The sequence below is a fragment of the Dryobates pubescens genome, chromosome 10, assembly GCF_014839835.1.
Source record: "Dryobates pubescens isolate bDryPub1 chromosome 10, bDryPub1.pri, whole genome shotgun sequence".
Taxonomy (NCBI): Eukaryota; Metazoa; Chordata; class Aves; order Piciformes; family Picidae; genus Dryobates; species Dryobates pubescens.
The window spans coordinates 17430664-17447648 of NC_071621.1; the positions used below are offsets into that span (position 1 = coordinate 17430664).

General features: G+C 62.8%; 1 protein-coding gene across 1 annotated transcript in view; it reads right to left on the reverse strand.

Annotated features, from left to right (window-relative positions):
* Window positions 1–5411: 5411 nt before the first annotated feature.
* CLPB (ClpB family mitochondrial disaggregase) overlaps window positions 5412–16985 on the reverse strand; it is a 55585-nt gene continuing 44011 nt past the window's right edge. Inside the window, exons 9-17 of the mRNA XM_054164862.1 lie at window positions 15946–16023; window positions 13373–13428; window positions 12777–12821; window positions 11644–11805; window positions 9513–9669; window positions 8757–8830; window positions 7714–7833; window positions 7143–7247; window positions 5412–5617 (exon numbers count right to left, since the gene is read on the reverse strand). Of these exons, the coding sequence (XP_054020837.1) occupies window positions 5414–5617; window positions 7143–7247; window positions 7714–7833; window positions 8757–8830; window positions 9513–9669; window positions 11644–11805; window positions 12777–12821; window positions 13373–13428; window positions 15946–16023 (1001 nt within the window). The 3' untranslated portion in view covers window positions 5412–5413. The remainder of the gene's footprint in view (window positions 5618–7142; window positions 7248–7713; window positions 7834–8756; window positions 8831–9512; window positions 9670–11643; window positions 11806–12776; window positions 12822–13372; window positions 13429–15945; window positions 16024–16985) is intronic.

Below are 16985 nucleotides of genomic sequence, written 5' to 3' on the forward strand. Positions count from 1 at the left end.
TAACCCTTCGTGGGGGACGGAACAGTTCCGCGGGTCCCCCGCCCCCGAACCCTCATCACCGAGCCCCATCCCATCCCGGATCCCGCGCACGTCGGGCAGGGATCGGGCTGGGACGGCTTGGAGTGGGTTTCCCGGCGGGGGTGGGGGATCCAGTCCCGACCCCAGCCCTGGCTCCATCCTCACTCCATCCCAGTTCCAGGCGTCTTACTTTCCCTGCTGCCATCCTTCATCCCTTTCCTCTTCCCTGTCCCCATCCCAATCCCATCCCAGCTCCAGCCCCTTTCCCCTACCTGTCCTCGGCCCTCTCCCCACTTCCTTCTCTATTCCCCTTCTCCATCCTCATCCTTTCTCCCCTTCCCCTTCCTCATCCCCACTCCATCCCAGTTCCATCCTCGTCCCATCCTCATCCACAGCCACGTCCCAGTCCTGGTTCCATTCCCCTTTTCCTCCTCCTCATCTTCCCCATCCCCTTCCCTTTCCCTTTCACCTTCCTCATCCCCTCTCCGTCCCAGTTCCATCTCCATCCCAGTTCCCTCCCCATCCCATCTCCATCCCACCCTCCTGCACACCTCATCCCTGTCCCATCCCCTTCTCCTCTGCAGCTACATCCCTGTTCCAATCCCAATTCCATCCCCATTCCCATTTTCATCTTCACCCCTCTCCCCATTCTCATCCCTTTTCCTTTCCCCATCCCTTTTCCTTTCCCCATCCCTTTTCCTTTCCCCATCCCTTTCCCCCTTCCCTATCCTCATCCTCCCCCCCTTTTCCCCATCCTCTTCCCCAGCCCCATCCCATTCCTATTCACAACCCTGGCCCAATCCCAGTCCCATCCTCATTCCCATTTTCATCCCCATCCTTTTTCCCACCCCCATCCCCCCTCCATCCCCATCCCATCCCCATCCCATCCCCATTCCCTTTCTCATTCCCACCCCTACTCCATCTCAATTCCATTCCCATCCCCATCCCATCCTTATCCCATCCCCATCCCATCCTTATCCCATCCCCATCCCATGCCCATTCCCACCCCAGATTCATTCCCCCAATCCCAACCCCTCCAACCCCAGCCCGGGGTCCCCCCCCCCCCGCCGTTGTCCCCAGGCTCCGGTCCCCAGGAAGGACCCAGCTGGGACCAGCAGCCAGAGCCGGGGGGGGGCTGGGGGGGTGGGGTGTCACACCCGGGGGTCCCCTTCATCGGGGGGAGACAGGGGTCCCCTTCCCGAGTGGGAGATGGCACGGGGGGGAGGGGGGGACACAGACACGGGGGTGCCCTTCATGGGGCTGGGGACACACGCGGGGGTCCCCTTCACGGGGGAGGGAGGGACACGGGGGTCCCCCTGATGGCATGGGGGGGAAGGGGACACCCGGGGGTCCCCTGCATGGAGCTGGGAGCGACACTGGGGGCGGGGAGGGGAGGGGCACACACGGGGGTCCCTTCTCCCAGGTGCCGGGCGGGGGGGAGGGCTCTACCCTTTGCTACCCCCTCCCAGTTTGCAGCTGGAAGTCCCCTCCCGCCCCAGCTGGATGTCGCCGTCCTCCCCCTCCCCCATCCCTCCTTCCTCCCCCCCCTCCCCGAGGTTTCAGTGACACTGGGGGGGGGGGGGAGGCGCGGGGATTTGGGGCTGGGGGGGAGGATTTTGGGCCAAGCACTTTCACTAATCGGCTTTCAAAGGCTAATTGTGGCCACTTCGGGGCTTTGTGAGCCCTGCCCGGGGGGGGAGGGGGCTTGGCTGCCCCCCCAGTGTGGGGCTGGGGGTGGGGGGGGTGGGAGAGGTTAGAGGGGGATTGAGGGGAGGGGGGCATTGTTGGGTTTGGGGGGGGTAGGGGGAATTATTTGGGGGCGTTAAAGGCAGATTTGGGGAGTTTAAGGGGGTTTGCAGGAGGTGTTAGGGGGGCTACTGGGGGGGGTTATTGGGGGGACTTGGGAGGATTGGGGGGATATGGAGAGGGAGGGTGAAGGAGAGACCCTGCCCCTGGTCCTGAGGGATCAGCTCTGCCCTGGGGGGCTTCAGCCCAGCTCTCGAGCACGGATGGAGGCTGCTGGCCTGCTCCAGGGCTTGCCCCAGGACCTGCTCCATCTCCTATCCCCTGTCCTGCTCCACCTCCTGTCCTGCTCCATCCATCTCCTGTCCCCTGACCTGCTTCATCTGCTGCTCCATCTCCTGTCCCATCTCCTGTCCCCCGCCCTGCTCCATCTCCTGTCCCATCTCCTGCTCCATCTCCTGTCCCATCTATTTCTCCATCTCCTGTCCTGTCCTGCTCCATCTCCTGCTCCACCTTCTGTCCCATCTCCTGTCCCATCTATTTCTCCACCTCCTGTCCCCTGCCCTGCTCCATCTCCTGTCCCCTCTATTTCTCCATCTCCTGTCCCCTGCCCTGCTCCATCTCCTGCTCCACCTTCTGTCCCATCTCCTGCCGTCTTGCTCCATCTCCTGTCCCATTTCTCCATCTCCTGCTCCATCTCCTGTCCCCTGTCCTGCTCCATCTCCTGTCCCATCTATTTCTCCATCTCCTGCTCCATCTCCTGTCCCCTGTCCTGCTCCATCTCCTGTCCCATCTATTTCTCCATCTCCTGTTCCATGTCCTACTCCATGCCCTGCTCCACCTTCTGCCCCATCTCCTCTCTCTCCTGCCCCATCTCTCCACCCCCCTTCTCCCCCCTCCCCTAATTCCACACGGCCTCAGCCCTATCCAACCCCAACTGCTCACCCTGCACCCCAACCCCCTCGACCTCCACCTCCCCATGGACTGGGGCAGGGGGCTGTGGATTGAGGCAGGGGGTCCTGGAGGGAGGTTTGGAGGGGAGTGTAGCTGTTTGCTCCCCCTGGATTGGGGCAGGGGGTCCTGGGGGGAGGTTTGGGAGGGGGGAGTTGCTATTTGCTCCCCCTGGATTGGGGCAGGGGGTCCTGGGGGGAGGTTTGGGGGGGGGGAGTTGCTATTTGCTCCCCCTGGATTGGGGCAGGGGGTCCTGGGGGGGAGGTTTGGGGGGGGATTGCTGTTTGCTCCCCCTGGATTGGGGCAGGGGGTCCTGGGGGGGAGGTTTGGGGGGGGATTGCTGTTTGCTCCCCCTGGATTGGGGCAGGGGGTCCTGGGGGGAGGTTTGGGGGGGGGGAGTTGCTATTTGCTCCCCCTGGATTGGGGCAGGGGGTCCTGGGGGGAGGTTTGGGGGGGGAGTTGCTATTTGCTCCCCCTGGATTGGGGCAGGGGGCTGTGGATTGGGGCAGGGGGTCCTGGAGGGAGGTTTGGGGGGGGGAGTTGCTATTTGCTCCCCCTGGATTGGGGCAGGGGGTCCTGGGGGGAGGTTTGGGGGGGGATTGCTGTTTGCTCCCCCTGGATTGGGGCAGGGGGTCCTGGGGGGAGGCGGGGGGGTGGGGTGGGGGGGCAGATTTTGCTGCTCTCTCCCCATGGATTGGGGCGGGGGGGGTGGCGGGGGAGGGGGGGTGTTGCAGTGGGATGGGGGGTGGGGGGGGGGGCCGCGGAGAGGGCTGTTTGCTGCTCGCCCCCCACCCCCCACCTGCCCCCAGCCCAGCTGCTGGAGGCTGCGGCGGGCAGGTTGCTAAAGGACTTTAATTAGATCAGGGGAGCTGGAGACCGGCGGTGGAGTGTGGACCCCCTCCCCCCTCGCCCCCTCAACCCTTCAGCTGCACCCCCCCCCCCCCCCCCCCAAAAAAACCCCCCACCCCCCCCCCGCGGCTGCCAGGCTGCCGGAGCTGTGAAAAAAAACCACCCCAGAAGTTAATTGAATTAAGTTTGGCTCTAAACTAATTAAGGCTCTGAGCTGCCACGCAAGGAGCTGCTGCGGCTGCTGCCAGCCCTGCCCGCGGCCGGGGGCGCCGCGGAGGGGAGGGGGCGGCGGGAGGAGGGGGAGGAGGAGGAGGAAGGGCGGGAGGAGAGGGAAAGGGATGGGGAAGAAGTGAGGGGAAACCAAAGCCCTCTGCCTGTGGCCCCGAACGGCCTCGGGGGGGGGCAAGGGAGGGAGTGGGGGGGCACCCGGATTGCCCCCAGGGTCGCTTCCTGGGGTGGGGGCACCCAGGTTGACCTTTGCAATGTGTGGGGGGCACCCAGATTGTCCCTGGAAATGGGTGAGGGGCACCTAGACTGCCCCTTGATGGGGTGGGGGGCACCCAGCTTGGCCCTTGATGGGGTGGGTGGGACCCAGATTGTCCCTTGAAATGGGTGGGGGGCACCCACATTGTCCCTTGATGGGGTGGGGGGCACCCAGATTGACCCTTGAAATGGGTGGGGGGCACCCAGACTGTCCCTGGGGTCACTTACTGGGGTGTGGGACCCCCAGCTTGTTCCTTGATGGGGAGGGGAGCTGCCCAGCTTGTCCCCAGGGTCACTTATTGGGGGTGGGGGTACCCAGATCTCCAGGAGCATCCTTCCCCCCTCCCAGTGCCAGGAGGGCATTGAGGGCTGGGGCAGGGCCAGAGCAGGGCAAGGAAGCTGGGGAGGGGTCTGGGGAAGGAGGAGAAGGCTGTGGAGAAGTTGTGAGGAGCAGCTGAGGGAGCTGGGGGGGTTGAGGCTGCAGCAGAGGAGGCTGAGGGGAGACCTTGTGGCTCTCTGCAGCTCCCTGAGAGCAGCTTGCAGCCAGCTGGGGCTCAAGGGCTGCTCCTGAGGGCTGGGCCAAGAGGAGATGGCCTCAGGTTGTGGCAGGGGAGGTTGAGCTTGGCCCTGAGGAGCAATTGGTGCCCCTTGAGGGGTGCCCAGGCCTGTGGCAGGCTGCCCAGGGCAGTGGTGGAGTGCCCATGGCTGGAGGGGTTGGTGGTGCTGGGGCAGGGCTGGGGCTGTGCTTGGCCTCCATCACCTTGGAGCTCTCTTTCACTATCACAGCTCCATGGACCCAAGGGCTCCTCTCCCACCCAGGACTCACCTCCAGAGCCTCCTGACTGCCAGAGAGACTCAAAGGGCCTCTTGGCTTTGGAGGTCCAAAGGTTCCATATCCCAGTCCTGTACCAACAACCTCCACCCCTGCTCCCTCCCAACCTCCACCCCTGCTCCCTCCCAACCTCCACCCCTGCTCCCTCCCCACCTCCACCCCTGCTCCTCCCAACCTCCACCCCTGCTCCTCCCAACCTCCACCCCTGCTCCCTCCCAACCTCCACCCCCTGCTCCCTCCCAACCTCCACCCCTGCTCCTCCCAACCTCCACCCCCTGCTCCCTCCCAACCTCCACCCCTGCTCCCTCCCAACCTCCACCCCTGCTCTCCCCAACCCCCAGCCCTTGTCCCACCACCTTCCACCCCTGGTCCCCCCAGCCCCCCTCCATCTCCCCTTGCAGTCCCACCTGCCCCCCTGCTGTGCCCACCCCCTGGCTCCAGGCCCTTGCCTGTGTCCCCCCCCAGACCCCCAGACTCCAGCAGGTCTCAGGAGGCTTTTTATTGTGGCCAGGGCGGGGTGGCCACCCCAGGGGCGTCCTAGAGGAAGCAGCTGAGGTTCTGGGGGCTCAGGGGGGCCTGGATGTCCAGCTTGCGGCCTTTGCTGTCCTTCCCCACGATCTCCAGCCTGAGGGTGGGCGCCTTGTGCTCGCCCTCTGCAGGAGCCCCCCCCGGGGCCTTCAGCAGCCGCTTGTCCGAGGCCTCCACCGTGATCCTCAGGGTGCAGCCCCTGGGCAGCAGCTCCTGCTCGTAGGCAGCCGCCAGCTGGTTCACCACACGGCGCTCCACCTGCGGCGGCACCGGCCGGGCCCTCCCTCAGCGCCTGCGCACGGCCCCAGACGCCTCCTCCTCCCTCTCCCCCTCCTTCTCCTTCTCCTTCTCCACCTCCTCCTCCTCCTACTCCTCTACCATCTCCTTCTCCTTCTCCTCCTCCACATCCTCTTCCTCCTCCTCTCCTCTCCTTTTCCTCCTCCTCCTCTTCCTCTGTTTCGCCCTTCTCCTGTTCCACCTCCTTCTCCTCTTCCTCCTTCACCACCTCCTCCTTCTTCCCTTCCTCCTTCTCCTTTCCTTTTCCTCCTCCTCCACCTTCTCCTTCTTCTCCTTCTCCTCTTTCTCCTTCTTCTCCTCCTTCTCCCCCTGGCTCTTCCTCCTCCTCTTCATCCTTCTCCTCCTGCTTCTTCTCCTCTTCCTCCTTCTCCTCCTCCTGCTCCTCCTCTTTCTCCTCCACATCCTCCTCCCTCTTCTCAACTCAACCCAACCCATTCCATGACTCCTTGACCTTTGAAGGTCTTTCCATCCCATCCCAACCCAACCCAACCCATTCCATTCCATGACTCCATGACCTTTGAAGGTCTTTCCATCCCATCCCAACCCTACCCAACCCATTCCATTCCACAACCCCATGACCTTTGAAGGTCTTCCCAACCCAACCCATTCCATGACTCCTTGACCTTTGAAGGTCTTTCCATCCCATCCCAACCCAACCCATTCCATAACCCCATGACCTTTGAAGGTCTTCCCAACCCAACTCAATCCAACCCATTCCATGACTCCATGACCTTTGAAGGTCTTTCCATTCCAACCCAACTCAACCCATTCCATGACTCCATGACCTTTGAAGGTCTTTCCATCCCATCCCAACCCAACCCAACCCATCCCATGACTCCATGACCTTTGAAGGTCTTCCCAACCCAACCCATTCCATGACTCCATGACCTTTGAAGGTCTTTCCAACCCAACCCAACTCAACCCATTCCATGACTCCATGACCTTTGAAGGTCTTCCCAACCCAACCCAACCCAACCCAACCCAACCCAACCCATTCCATGACTCCATGACCTTTGAAGGTCTTCCCAACCCAACCCAACCCAACCCAACCCAACTCAACCCATTCCATGACTCCATGACCTTTGAAGGTCTTCCCAACCCAACCCAACCCAACCCAACCCAACCCAACCCAACCCAACCCATTCCATGACTCCATGACCTTTGAAGGTCTTCCCAACCCAACCCAACCCAACCCAACCCAACCCAACCCAACCCAACCCAACCCAACCCAACCCATGACTCCATGACCTTTGAAGGTCTTCCCAACCCAACCCATCCCACGACTCTACAACCTTTGAAGGTCTTCCCAACCCAACCCATCCCACGACTCTACAACCTTTGAAGGTCTTCCCAACCCAACACATTCCATGACTCCACGACCTTGGAAGGTGCCTCCAACCCAACCCAACCCAAGCCATCCCACGCCCCCTGCAGGTTCTACCTCATGTTTGATGGACCTTGCCCCATAGTGCAGGTTGTAGCCATCAGCCAAGACGTCCATGACCTCTCTGTCCCACAGCAGAGTGATGTTGTGCCTGGCCTTGGCCTGTTGGGTGAGGAAGAGGAGGAAGGCTCAGTGAGGCCTTCAAGACCTCACAAGCTCCACCAAGAAATGGCTCCACCAAAGCCAACTGCAACAAAGGAAGAGGTCTCCTAATGCTTGGTCACCCCCCTCCAGGCATCTCAGAAGTAGGGGTGGAAGCATCTCAGGAGGTTCCTGAGCTCCTGAGGAGGGGTGGAAGCATCTCAGGAGGTTCCTGAGCTCCTGAGGAGGGGTGGAAGCATCTCAGGAGGTTCCTGAGCTCCTGAGGAGGGGTGGAAGCATCTCAGGAGGTTCCTGAGCTCCTGAGGAGGGGTGGAAGCATCTCAGGAGGTTCCTGAGCTCCTCAGTAGCCTTCCTTGATGGTGATCATGGAAGACTCTGCCCCAGAAGTCCCCCTGAGGGGGATGAAGCTCTGGGCAGGGCTTTCCTTCCTGAGCTGCCTGCTCTGAAGCCAGGGCTGGGTCCTTACCTTCTTGGCCCAGAAGCTGAGCTCCTTGTTGACCAGCTGGAGGAGCTCCGAGTGGCAGAAGGGCAGGAAGTAGACCACCTCATTGATCCTGCCCAGGAACTCATCTCTCCTGAAGTGGGCCTGGGGGGCACCAAGGGGAAGGTCAAGGAGGACATGCAGGTGGTGACCCCAGGGCAAGGCTCCTCCGGGATGCCTCCCGTCCCACCCCTCGCGGCTCCAGCAGCTCATCCCAGCTGGAATGGGGCTGGGGATCCATGGTGGCCACCCCCTGGGCTCACCAGGAGGGCCTCTGGGCTCAGAGGAGGAAGGAGCAGAAGTGAAGTGCTCCAGCTCCGGCTCCTTCTGCTGCTCCAAGCCCTTCCAGCAGCCCCCCTCCAGCTCCCCCAGCCTGAGCCTCATCCCCTGAGGTCAAGCCCTTGAGCCTCCTCTCAGGAGGTCAAGCCCTGAGCCTCCTCTCAGGAGGTCAAGCCCCTGAGCCTCCTCTCAGGAGGTCAAGCCCCTGAGCCTCCTCTCAGGAGGTCAAGCCCCTGAGCCTCCTCTCAGGAGGTCAAGCCCTGAGCCTCATCCCCTGAGGTCAACCCCTGAGCCTCATCCCCTGAGGTCAAGCCCTGAGCCTCCTCTCAGGAGGTCAAGCCCCTGAGCCTCTCCTGGAGGCCCTCAAGGACTCCACAGACAGCTTCAAGGAGCTGCAGGCTGGCTGTGCTCAGGCTCTCCAGGCAGCAGCTGAGTGCATGGCAACCCCCCCAGGGGAGAAGACAACTCCCCACAGCCCCCCACAGCCCCTCCCCAGCCCACCCCAGCCCCTCCCAACCCCCCCCAGTACCTTCCCAACCCCCTCCCAGCCCCTCCCGACCCCCCCCCCCAGCCCCTTCCCAACCCCCCCCAGCCCCTCCCAACCTCACCCCAGCCCCTCCCGACAGCCCCCCAGCACCTTCCCAACCCAAACCATTCCATGGCCCTCCTCTCCCAGCTGGAGGGGGGACCATGATGGGCTGAGGACCACCCAAGAGTGCCCAGAGCTGATGGGAGGACATCAACCATACCTTCAGGATGGGCCTGATGACCTTCTCCTTGAACTGCTTGGAGATGGTGATCTGCTCACTCGTGTGGACATCCTCTGCAAGACAGAGCACAGAGCAGGGATGGGACAGGGGACCTCCTGCCTGCCCAGCTCCTGGAGACCTCCTGCGACCCTCCACCTTGGAATCCTCAGGAGGAGGAGGAGGAGAGGGAGAGGGAGGAGGAGGAGAGGGAGAGGGAGGAGGAGGAGAGGGAGAGGGAGGAGGAGGAGAGGGAGAGGGAGGAGGAGGAGAGGGAGAGGGAGGAGGAGGAGAGGGAGAGGGAGGAGGAGGAGAGGGAGAGGGAGGGGGAGGAGAGGGAGAGGGAGAGGGAGGAGAGGGAGAGGGAGAGGGAGGGGGAGGGGGAGGAGAGGGAGAGGGAGGGGGAGGAGAGGGAGAGGGAGGGGGAGGAGAGGGAGAGGGAGGGGGAGGAGAGGGAGAGGGAGGGGGAGGAGAAGGTCAAGGTCATCTTAGCTCCTCCACCCTCATCCTGACCTCCCTGAGCAGAAGGTCCAGCAGCTGTTGGAGAAGCAGCCTCCCAAGGGGGAGGAGCAGCCTCCCAAGGGGGAGGAGCAGCCTCCCAAGGGGGAGGAGCAGCCTCCAAAGGGGGAGGAGCAGCCTCCAAAGGGGGAGGAGCAGCCTCCACAGAAGCAGCAGCTGTGGTGGTTTCCCAGCAGGCTGTGGTGGTGCCCAGGGAAGGCAGGGGAGGTTGGGAGGGCCCTGAGGCCCCTGGGGCAGTACCCAGGTTCTCTGCCATCCTCTTCTGGCTGAGCTCCAGGGCCTCCTGGCGCAGCTGCAGGGCGTGCTGGGCGATCTCCTCGCTGCCCACGTTGGAGGTCATGATGAAGATGGCATCCTTGCAGTCGATGGTTTTGCCCTTGCCATCTGTCAGCCTGCCCTGCAGGGACACGAGGGGCAGCCCACCAGTGGCAGGAGGTCCCACAGCCCGTGGGCCAGGCGGGAGGACATTGCTCACACTCGGCCGCCTGCAGGGCGTTTGGGGCAGGGGGCGCTGGAGGCAGCTGAGATGCCTGCAGGGGTGGAGAAGGGCTCCAAGGGAGGAGCTGCAGGGGGGCTTGGGGCAGGCAAGGCAAGCTGGGGGGAAGCCCTGGGAGACACCAGCCAGGAGGAGTGGGCTGGGGGCTTGGACCATCAAGGTGGGAGGGAAGGAAGGGAGGAGGGAAGGGAGGGAAGGGAAGGGAAGGGAAGGGAAGGGAAGGGAAGGGAAGGGAAGGGAAGGGAAGGGAAGGGAAGGGAAGGGAAGGGAAGGGAAGGGAAGGGAAGGGAAGGGAAGGGAAGGGAAGGGAGGGAAGGGAAGGGAAGGGAAGGGAAGGGAAGGGAAGGGAAGGGAAGGGGAGGGGAGGGAAGGGGAGGGGAGGGAAGGGGAGGGGAGGGAAGGGAAGGGGAGGGGAGGGAAGGGGAGGGAAGGGGAGGGAAGGGGAGGGAAAGGGAGGGAAGGGGAGGGAAGGGGAGGGAAGGGGAGGGAAGGGGAGGGAAGGGGAGGGAAGGGGAGGGAAGGGGAGGGAAGGGAAGGGAAGGGAAGGGAAGGGAAGGGAAGGGGAGGGAAGGGAAGGGAAGGGAAGGGGAGGGGAGGGAAGGGGAGGGGAGGGAAGGGGAGGGGAGGGAAGGGAAGGGAGGGGAGGGAAGGGGAGGGAAGGGGAGGGAAGGGGAGGGAAAGGGAGGGAAAGGGAGGGAAAGGGAGGGAAAGGGAGGGAAAGGGAGGGAAAGGGAGGGAAAGGGAGGGAAAGGGAGGGAAAGGGAGGGAAAGGGAGGGAGGGGAGGGAGGGGAGGGAGGGGAGGGAGGGGAGGGAGGGGAGGGAGGGGAGGGAGGGGAGGGAGGGGAGGGAGGGAAGGGAAGGGAAGGGAAGGGAAGGGGAGGGGAGGGAAGGGAAGGGGAGGGAAGGGAAGGGGAGGGAAGGGGAGGGAAGGGGAGGGAAGGGGAGGGAAGGGGAGGGAAGGGGAGGGAAGGGGAGGGAAGGGGAGGGAAAGGGAGGGAAGGGGAGGGAAGGGGAGGGAAAGGGAGGGAAAGGGAGGGAAAGGGAGGGAAAGGGAGGGAAAGGGAGGGAAAGGGAGGGAAAGGGAGGGAAAGGGAGGGAAAGGGAGGGAGGGGAGGGAGGGGAGGGAGGGGAGGGAGGGGAGGGAAGGGGAGGGAAGGGGAGGGAAGGGGAGGGAAGGGGAGGGAGGGGAGGAGGGGAGGGAAGGGGAGGGAAGGGGAGGGAAGGGAAGGGAAGGGAAGGGAAGGGGAGGGAAGGGGAGGGGAGGGAAGGGAAGGGGAGGGAAGGGAAGGGGAGGGAAGGGGAGGGAAGGGGAGGGAAGGGGAGGGAAGGGGAGGGAAGGGGAGGGAAGGGGAGGGAAGGGGAGGGAAGGGGAGGGAAGGGGAGGGAAGGGGAGGGAAGGGGAGGGAAAGGGAGGGAAAGGGAGGGAAAGGGAGGGAAAGGGAGGGAAAGGGAGGGAAAGGGAGGGAAAGGGAGGGAAAGGGAGGGAAAGGGAGGGAAAGGGAGGGAGGGGAGGGAGGGGAGGGAGGGGAGGGAGGGGAGGGAGGGGAGGGAGGGGAGGGAAGGGGAGGGAAGGGGAGGGAAGGGGAGGGAAGGGGAGGGAGGGGAGGGAGGGGAGGGAGGAAGGAGGGAGGGAGGGAAGAAGGGAGGGAAGGAAGTAGGGAGGGAGGGAAGGGAGGGAGGCAGGCAGGGAGGGAGGCAGGCAGGGAGGGAGGCAGGCAGGGAGGGAGGCAGGCAGCCGCGTCGCGGTTGGGTCACATCCTGCAGCACTCCATGCCCTCCCAGGCCCCTCCCCGGCCGCCGCTCTCCCTTCGGGCAGCTCCCCGCCCCCTCCTGGGCGGTGCCTGCGATCCAGCCCCGGCCCGAGGGGGCCTCACCTCGTCGAAGAGCTGCAGCATGATGGTCAGGACGTCGGGGTGAGCCTTGTCCACCTCGTCGAAGAGCACCACGGCGTTGGGACACTGCCTCAGCCTCTTGGTCAGCTGCCCGCCCTCCTCGTGCCCCACGTAGCCCGGGGGGGAGCCAATGAACTTGGCCACCTGGGGGGGGAGCAGCAGCAGGGCAGGGCACTGCCCCCGGGCAGGGACAGCCTCCTGCGGCAGCACAGCCCCAAAGGAGCTGCTGCCAGGAGAAGGAGCTGGGGGTGGGCACAAGGAGCTGCCCAGCAGCCAGCAAGGTGCACTGGGGGGAGGCCAAAGGTGCCCTGGGGGGCATGGAGCAGAGTGTGGGCAGCAGCAGGGGCAGGGAGGTTCTGCTGCCCCTCTGCTCTGCCCTGGGGAGGCCACAGCTGCAGGGCTGGGGGGCAAGAGGCTGGGGCTGGCATCTGCTGAGGGGTGCCCAGGGGCAGCAAGGGGCAGGCGGGAGGTGCCAGCAGGAGAGGCCTGGAGCAGGCTGCCCAGAGAGGTTGTGGAGAGCTTCCAACCCCCCCTGGTGCCATGGTGCCCCTGGGCAAGCTGCTGGGGGTGCCCCTGGCCTGGGGGGGCTCCAGAGGTCCCTTCCCACCATGCTGAGGTGCTGTGAAGAATGTGGTCAGACCCTGATTGAGGTCCCCCAGGGAGCTGGGAGCTCCCCCAGGGCAGGTTGGTTTGGGGCTCTGAGCTCTGCTTGGGGCTGTCCCTGCTGGCTGCAGGGCTGGCACTGGCTGCCACTGGAAGGTTGCCCCCAACCCATTCCATGACTCCATGGCCTTGGAAGGTGCCCTCAACCCAACCCAGTCTGACTCTGCTGCTTGGACTCTTCTCCCAAGGAACAAGGGACAGGACAAGAGGAGATGGCCTCAGGTTGTGGCAGGGGAGGTTGATCTTGGCCCTGAGGAGCAATTGGTGCCCCTTGAGGGGTGCCCAGGCCTGTGGCAGGCTGCCCAGGGCAGTGGTGGAGTCCCCATGGCTGGAGGGAGCTGAGGTGCCATGGGGTGGTGGTGCTGGGGCAGTGCTGGGGCCATGGTTGATGTCCATCACCTTCAAGGCCTCCTCCAAGCCTTCTGTGCCCCTTCAGAAGGTCTCCTGCTCACCTCATGCCTCTCCTGGAACTCAGACATGTCCAGCCTGATGAAACCCTGCAAGAGGATGAAGGCTTCAGGAGCTCCTCATCAATGCTCTCCACGCTTGGCCTCACCTGGAAGCTTCCCCCAGCCCCAGGCAGTTGGCAGCACAACAAAGCTGAGCTCTGTGGCTCCTCAGGACAGCCAGCAGCAAGAGCAGCCTGGGCCACCCCCAAATGCTTGGAGGAAGAGGAGGATGAGGAGCAGCATCCCTCCAGCTGCTGCTCACTGCTGGGCATGGAGCCCAAGGAGGGCTGAGCTGGGGCTGGGGTGGGCAGCAGGAGCAGGGCAGGGATTGTGCCCCTGGGCTGGGCACTGGGGAGCCCACAGCTGCAAGCCTGGGGGCAGGGTTGGGCCCTCCCTGCCAGGAGGAGCTTGAGGGCTGGGGCAGGGCCAGAGCAGGGCAAGGAAGCTGGGGAGGGGTCTGGGGAAGGAGGAGAAGGCTGTGGAGAAGTTGTGAGGAGCAGCTGAGGGAGCTGGGGGGGTTGAGGCTGCAGCAGAGGAGGCTGAGGGGAGACCTTGTGAAGGCAGCCAGGGAGGGAGCCCCAGGAGCGGCTGTGCCTCACCTTCTTGACGTCCTTGTGCAGGTACTTGGCTGTCTGCTTCGCCAGCTCTGTCTTCCCTGCGGGAAAGAGAGGTCCTCGCACATCCCACCACCAGATCCCAACAGATCCCACCAGCAGGTGCCATCTGTGCCCCCCAGCAGATCCCCCAGTGGATCCCACCAGTTCCACCACCAGATCCCACCAGTTCCACCAGCAGGTGCCATCTGTTCCACCAGCAGATCCCACCAGTGGATCCCACTGCTTCCACCAGCAGGTGCCACCTGTTCAACCAGCAGATCCTACTGGTGGATCCCACCAGTTCCACCAGCAGGTGCCACCTGTTCCACCAGCAGATCCCACCAGTGGATCCCACCGCTTCCACCAGCAGGTGCCACCTGTTCCACCAGCAGATCCCACCAGTGGATCCCACCAGCAGATCCCACTGGTGGATCCTGCCAGTTCCAGCAGCAGGTGCCACCTGTTCCACCAGCAGATCCCACCAGTGGATCCCACCAGTGGATCCCACCACTTCCACCAGCAGGTGCCACCTGTTCCACCAGCAGATCCCACCAGCAGATCCCACCACTTCCACCAGCAGGTGCCACCTGTTCAACCAGCAGATCCCACCAGTGGATCCCACCAGTTCCACCAGCAGGTGCCACCTGTTCAACCAGCAGATCCCACCAGTGGATCCCACCACTTCCACCAGCAGGTGCCACCTGTTCAACCACCAGATCCCACCAGCGGATCCCACCACTTCCACCAGCAGGTGCCACCTGTTCAACCAGCAGATCCCACCAGCGGATCCCACCAGTTCCACCAGCAGGTGCCACCTGTTCAACCAGCAGATCCCACCAGTGGATCCCACCAGCAGATCCCACTGGTGGATCCTGCCAGTTCCACCAGCAGGTGCCACCTGTTCAACCAGCAGATCCCACCAGTGGATCCCACCAGTTCCACCAGCAGGTGCCACCTGTTCAACCAGCAGATCCCACCAGTTCCAGCAGATCCCACCATTTCCACCAGCAGATCCCACCGGTGGATCCCACCAGTTCCACCAGGAGGTGCCACCTGGTCAACCAGTGGATCCAACCACTTCCACCAGCAGGAGCCACCTGTTCCACCAGCTGATCCCACCAGCAGATCCCACCACTTCCACCAGCAGGTGCCACATGTTCAACCAGCAGATCCCGCCAGTAGATCCCAACTGGTTGACCAGCAGGTGCCACCTGTTCAACCAGCAGATCCCACCAGTACAACCAGTAGATCCCCACTGATTGACCAGCAGATGCCACCTGTTCAACCAGCAGATTCCTCCAGTCCAACCAGTAGATCCCAACTGGTTGACCAGCAGGTGCCACCTGTTCAATCAGCAGATCCCTCCAGTCCAACCAGTAGATCCCAGCTGTTCAACCAGTAGATCCCACCAGCTCCACCAGCACATCCCACCCATTCAACCAGTAGGTCCCACCAGCTCAACCAACAGATCCCACCAGTAGATCCCACCAGCTCCACCAGCATATCCCACCAGTTCAACCAGCGGGTCCCACCTGTTCAACCAGTAGATCCCACCTGTTCACCCACCAGATCCCACCAGCTCCACCAGCAGATCCCACCAGCTCCACCAGCAGCTCCCACCAGCAGCTCCACCAACCTGCAGAGCTTTGGTGGTAGAAGAAGCTGTGGGCTGTGGGCTTGGCTGTGGACAGAAGCTCTGGAGATGAGGAGTTGGTGGCACCCTGGCAGCTGCCCCAGGCCCAGGCTGGCCAAGGTCCAGCTTGGCCAAGGTCAAAGCCTTGAGCAACCTGCTCCAGTGGAAGGTGGCCCTGGCCCTGGTCTAGATGAGCTCTAAGGACCCTTCCAACCCAACCCAACCTATTCCATGAGCATTTGGGTTGGTTGAAGCCTTGTGAGGAGCAACCCAACCTCTGGGAGTTCTTCATCCCACCACAGCCCAGCTGTTCCTGATGATGCCAAGAAGGGGAAGACCAGAGGGTGGTCTTCATCCTGCCTTGCTATGGGTCATGAACTGGGTCACCAGAGGAAGACCACAACTGGGTCACCAGTTGAGAGGACAACATTGGAAGTGGCTTTCAAACCATGAAAGTGCTGTGGGGTGGGTGCTGAACCATTGTAAGGAGCAACCCAACCTCTGGGAGCTTCTCCATCCCACCCCAAAACATCTGTAGGGCCTGTTCCTGATGATGCCAAGAAGAGGAAGACCAGAGGGTGGTCTTCATCCTGCCATGCTATGGGTCATGAACTGGGTGACCAACTGGGAGGGCAACACTGGAACTGGTTTCTGTCACAGGAAGCTGCTGGGGGTGGTGGTGCTGAACCCTTGTGAGGAGCAACCCAAGCTTTGTGAGCTTCTCCATCCCACCCCAAACCAACTGTGGGCCAAGAAGGGGAAGACCAGAGGGTGGTCTTCATCCTGCCATGCTATGGGTCATGAACTGGGTGACCAACTGGGAGTGCAACACTGGAACTGGTTTCTGTCACAGGAAGCTGCTGGGGGGGGTGGTGCTGAACCCTTGTGAGGAGCAACCCAAGCTTTGTGAGCTTCTCCATCCCACCCCACCCCAACTCTTTACCTATTCCTGATGATCCCAAGAAGAGGAAGACCAGAGGGTGCTCTTCATCATACCACCCATTCTCCTTCCTCCGAATGGCTGTGTTGGGAGGAGGAGAAAACAAAACAGAGAATGAGGAGGGGAGAAGGATGACAAGGAGGAGAAGGTGGAAGAGGAGGAGGAGAAGGTGAAAGAGGAGGTGGAAGAGGAGCAGGAGGAGGTGGAAGAGGAGCAGGAGGAGGTGGAAGAGGAGCAGGAGGAGGTGGTGGTTTAAGAGGAGGTGGAAGAGGAGCAGGAGGAGGTGGTGGTGGAAGAGGAGCAGGAGGAGGTGGAAGAGGAGCAGGAGGAGGTGGTGGTGGAAGAGGAGGTGGAAGAGGAGCAGGAGGAGGTGGTGGTGGTGGAAGGGGAGGAGGTGGAAGAGGAGCAAGAGGAGGTGGTGGTGGAAGAGGAGCAGGAGGAGGTGGAAGAGGAGCAGGAGGAGGTGGTGGTGGAAGAGGAGCAGGAGGAGGTGGAAGAGGAGCAGGAGGAGGTGGAAGAGGAGCAGGAGGAGGTGGAAGAGGAGCAGGAGGAGGTGGTGGTGGAAGGGGAGGTGGAAGAGGAGCAGGAGGAGGTGGTGGTGGTGGAAGGGGAGGAGGTGGAAGAGGAGCAAGAGGAGGTGGTGGTGGAAGAGGAGCAGGAGGAGGTGGAAGAGGAGCAGGAGGAGGTGGTGGTGGTGGAAGGGGAGGAGTTGGTGGAAGAGGAGCAAGAGGAGGTGGTGGAAGAGGAAGAGGAGGAAGTGGTGGTGGAGGAAGAGGAGGAGGGGGTGGTGGCAGAAGAGGAAAAGGAGGTGGTGGTGGCAGAGGAGGAGGTGGAAGAGGAGCAGGAGCAGGAGGAGGAGGATAAATCAATGCCAGCAGAGCAAGGCTAATTATCACTAAGTATACAACTGTGTTCTGCTGCTCCCTGCCCACCCCAGGCCCTCAGCACCATTAGTGCTACCTAACCTGATTAGGCAGCCCAGGCCCTGGAGACAGCTAATCAGGTTAGGATGGATCTGGAGAGCTGCCCAGCAGCACAGCAGC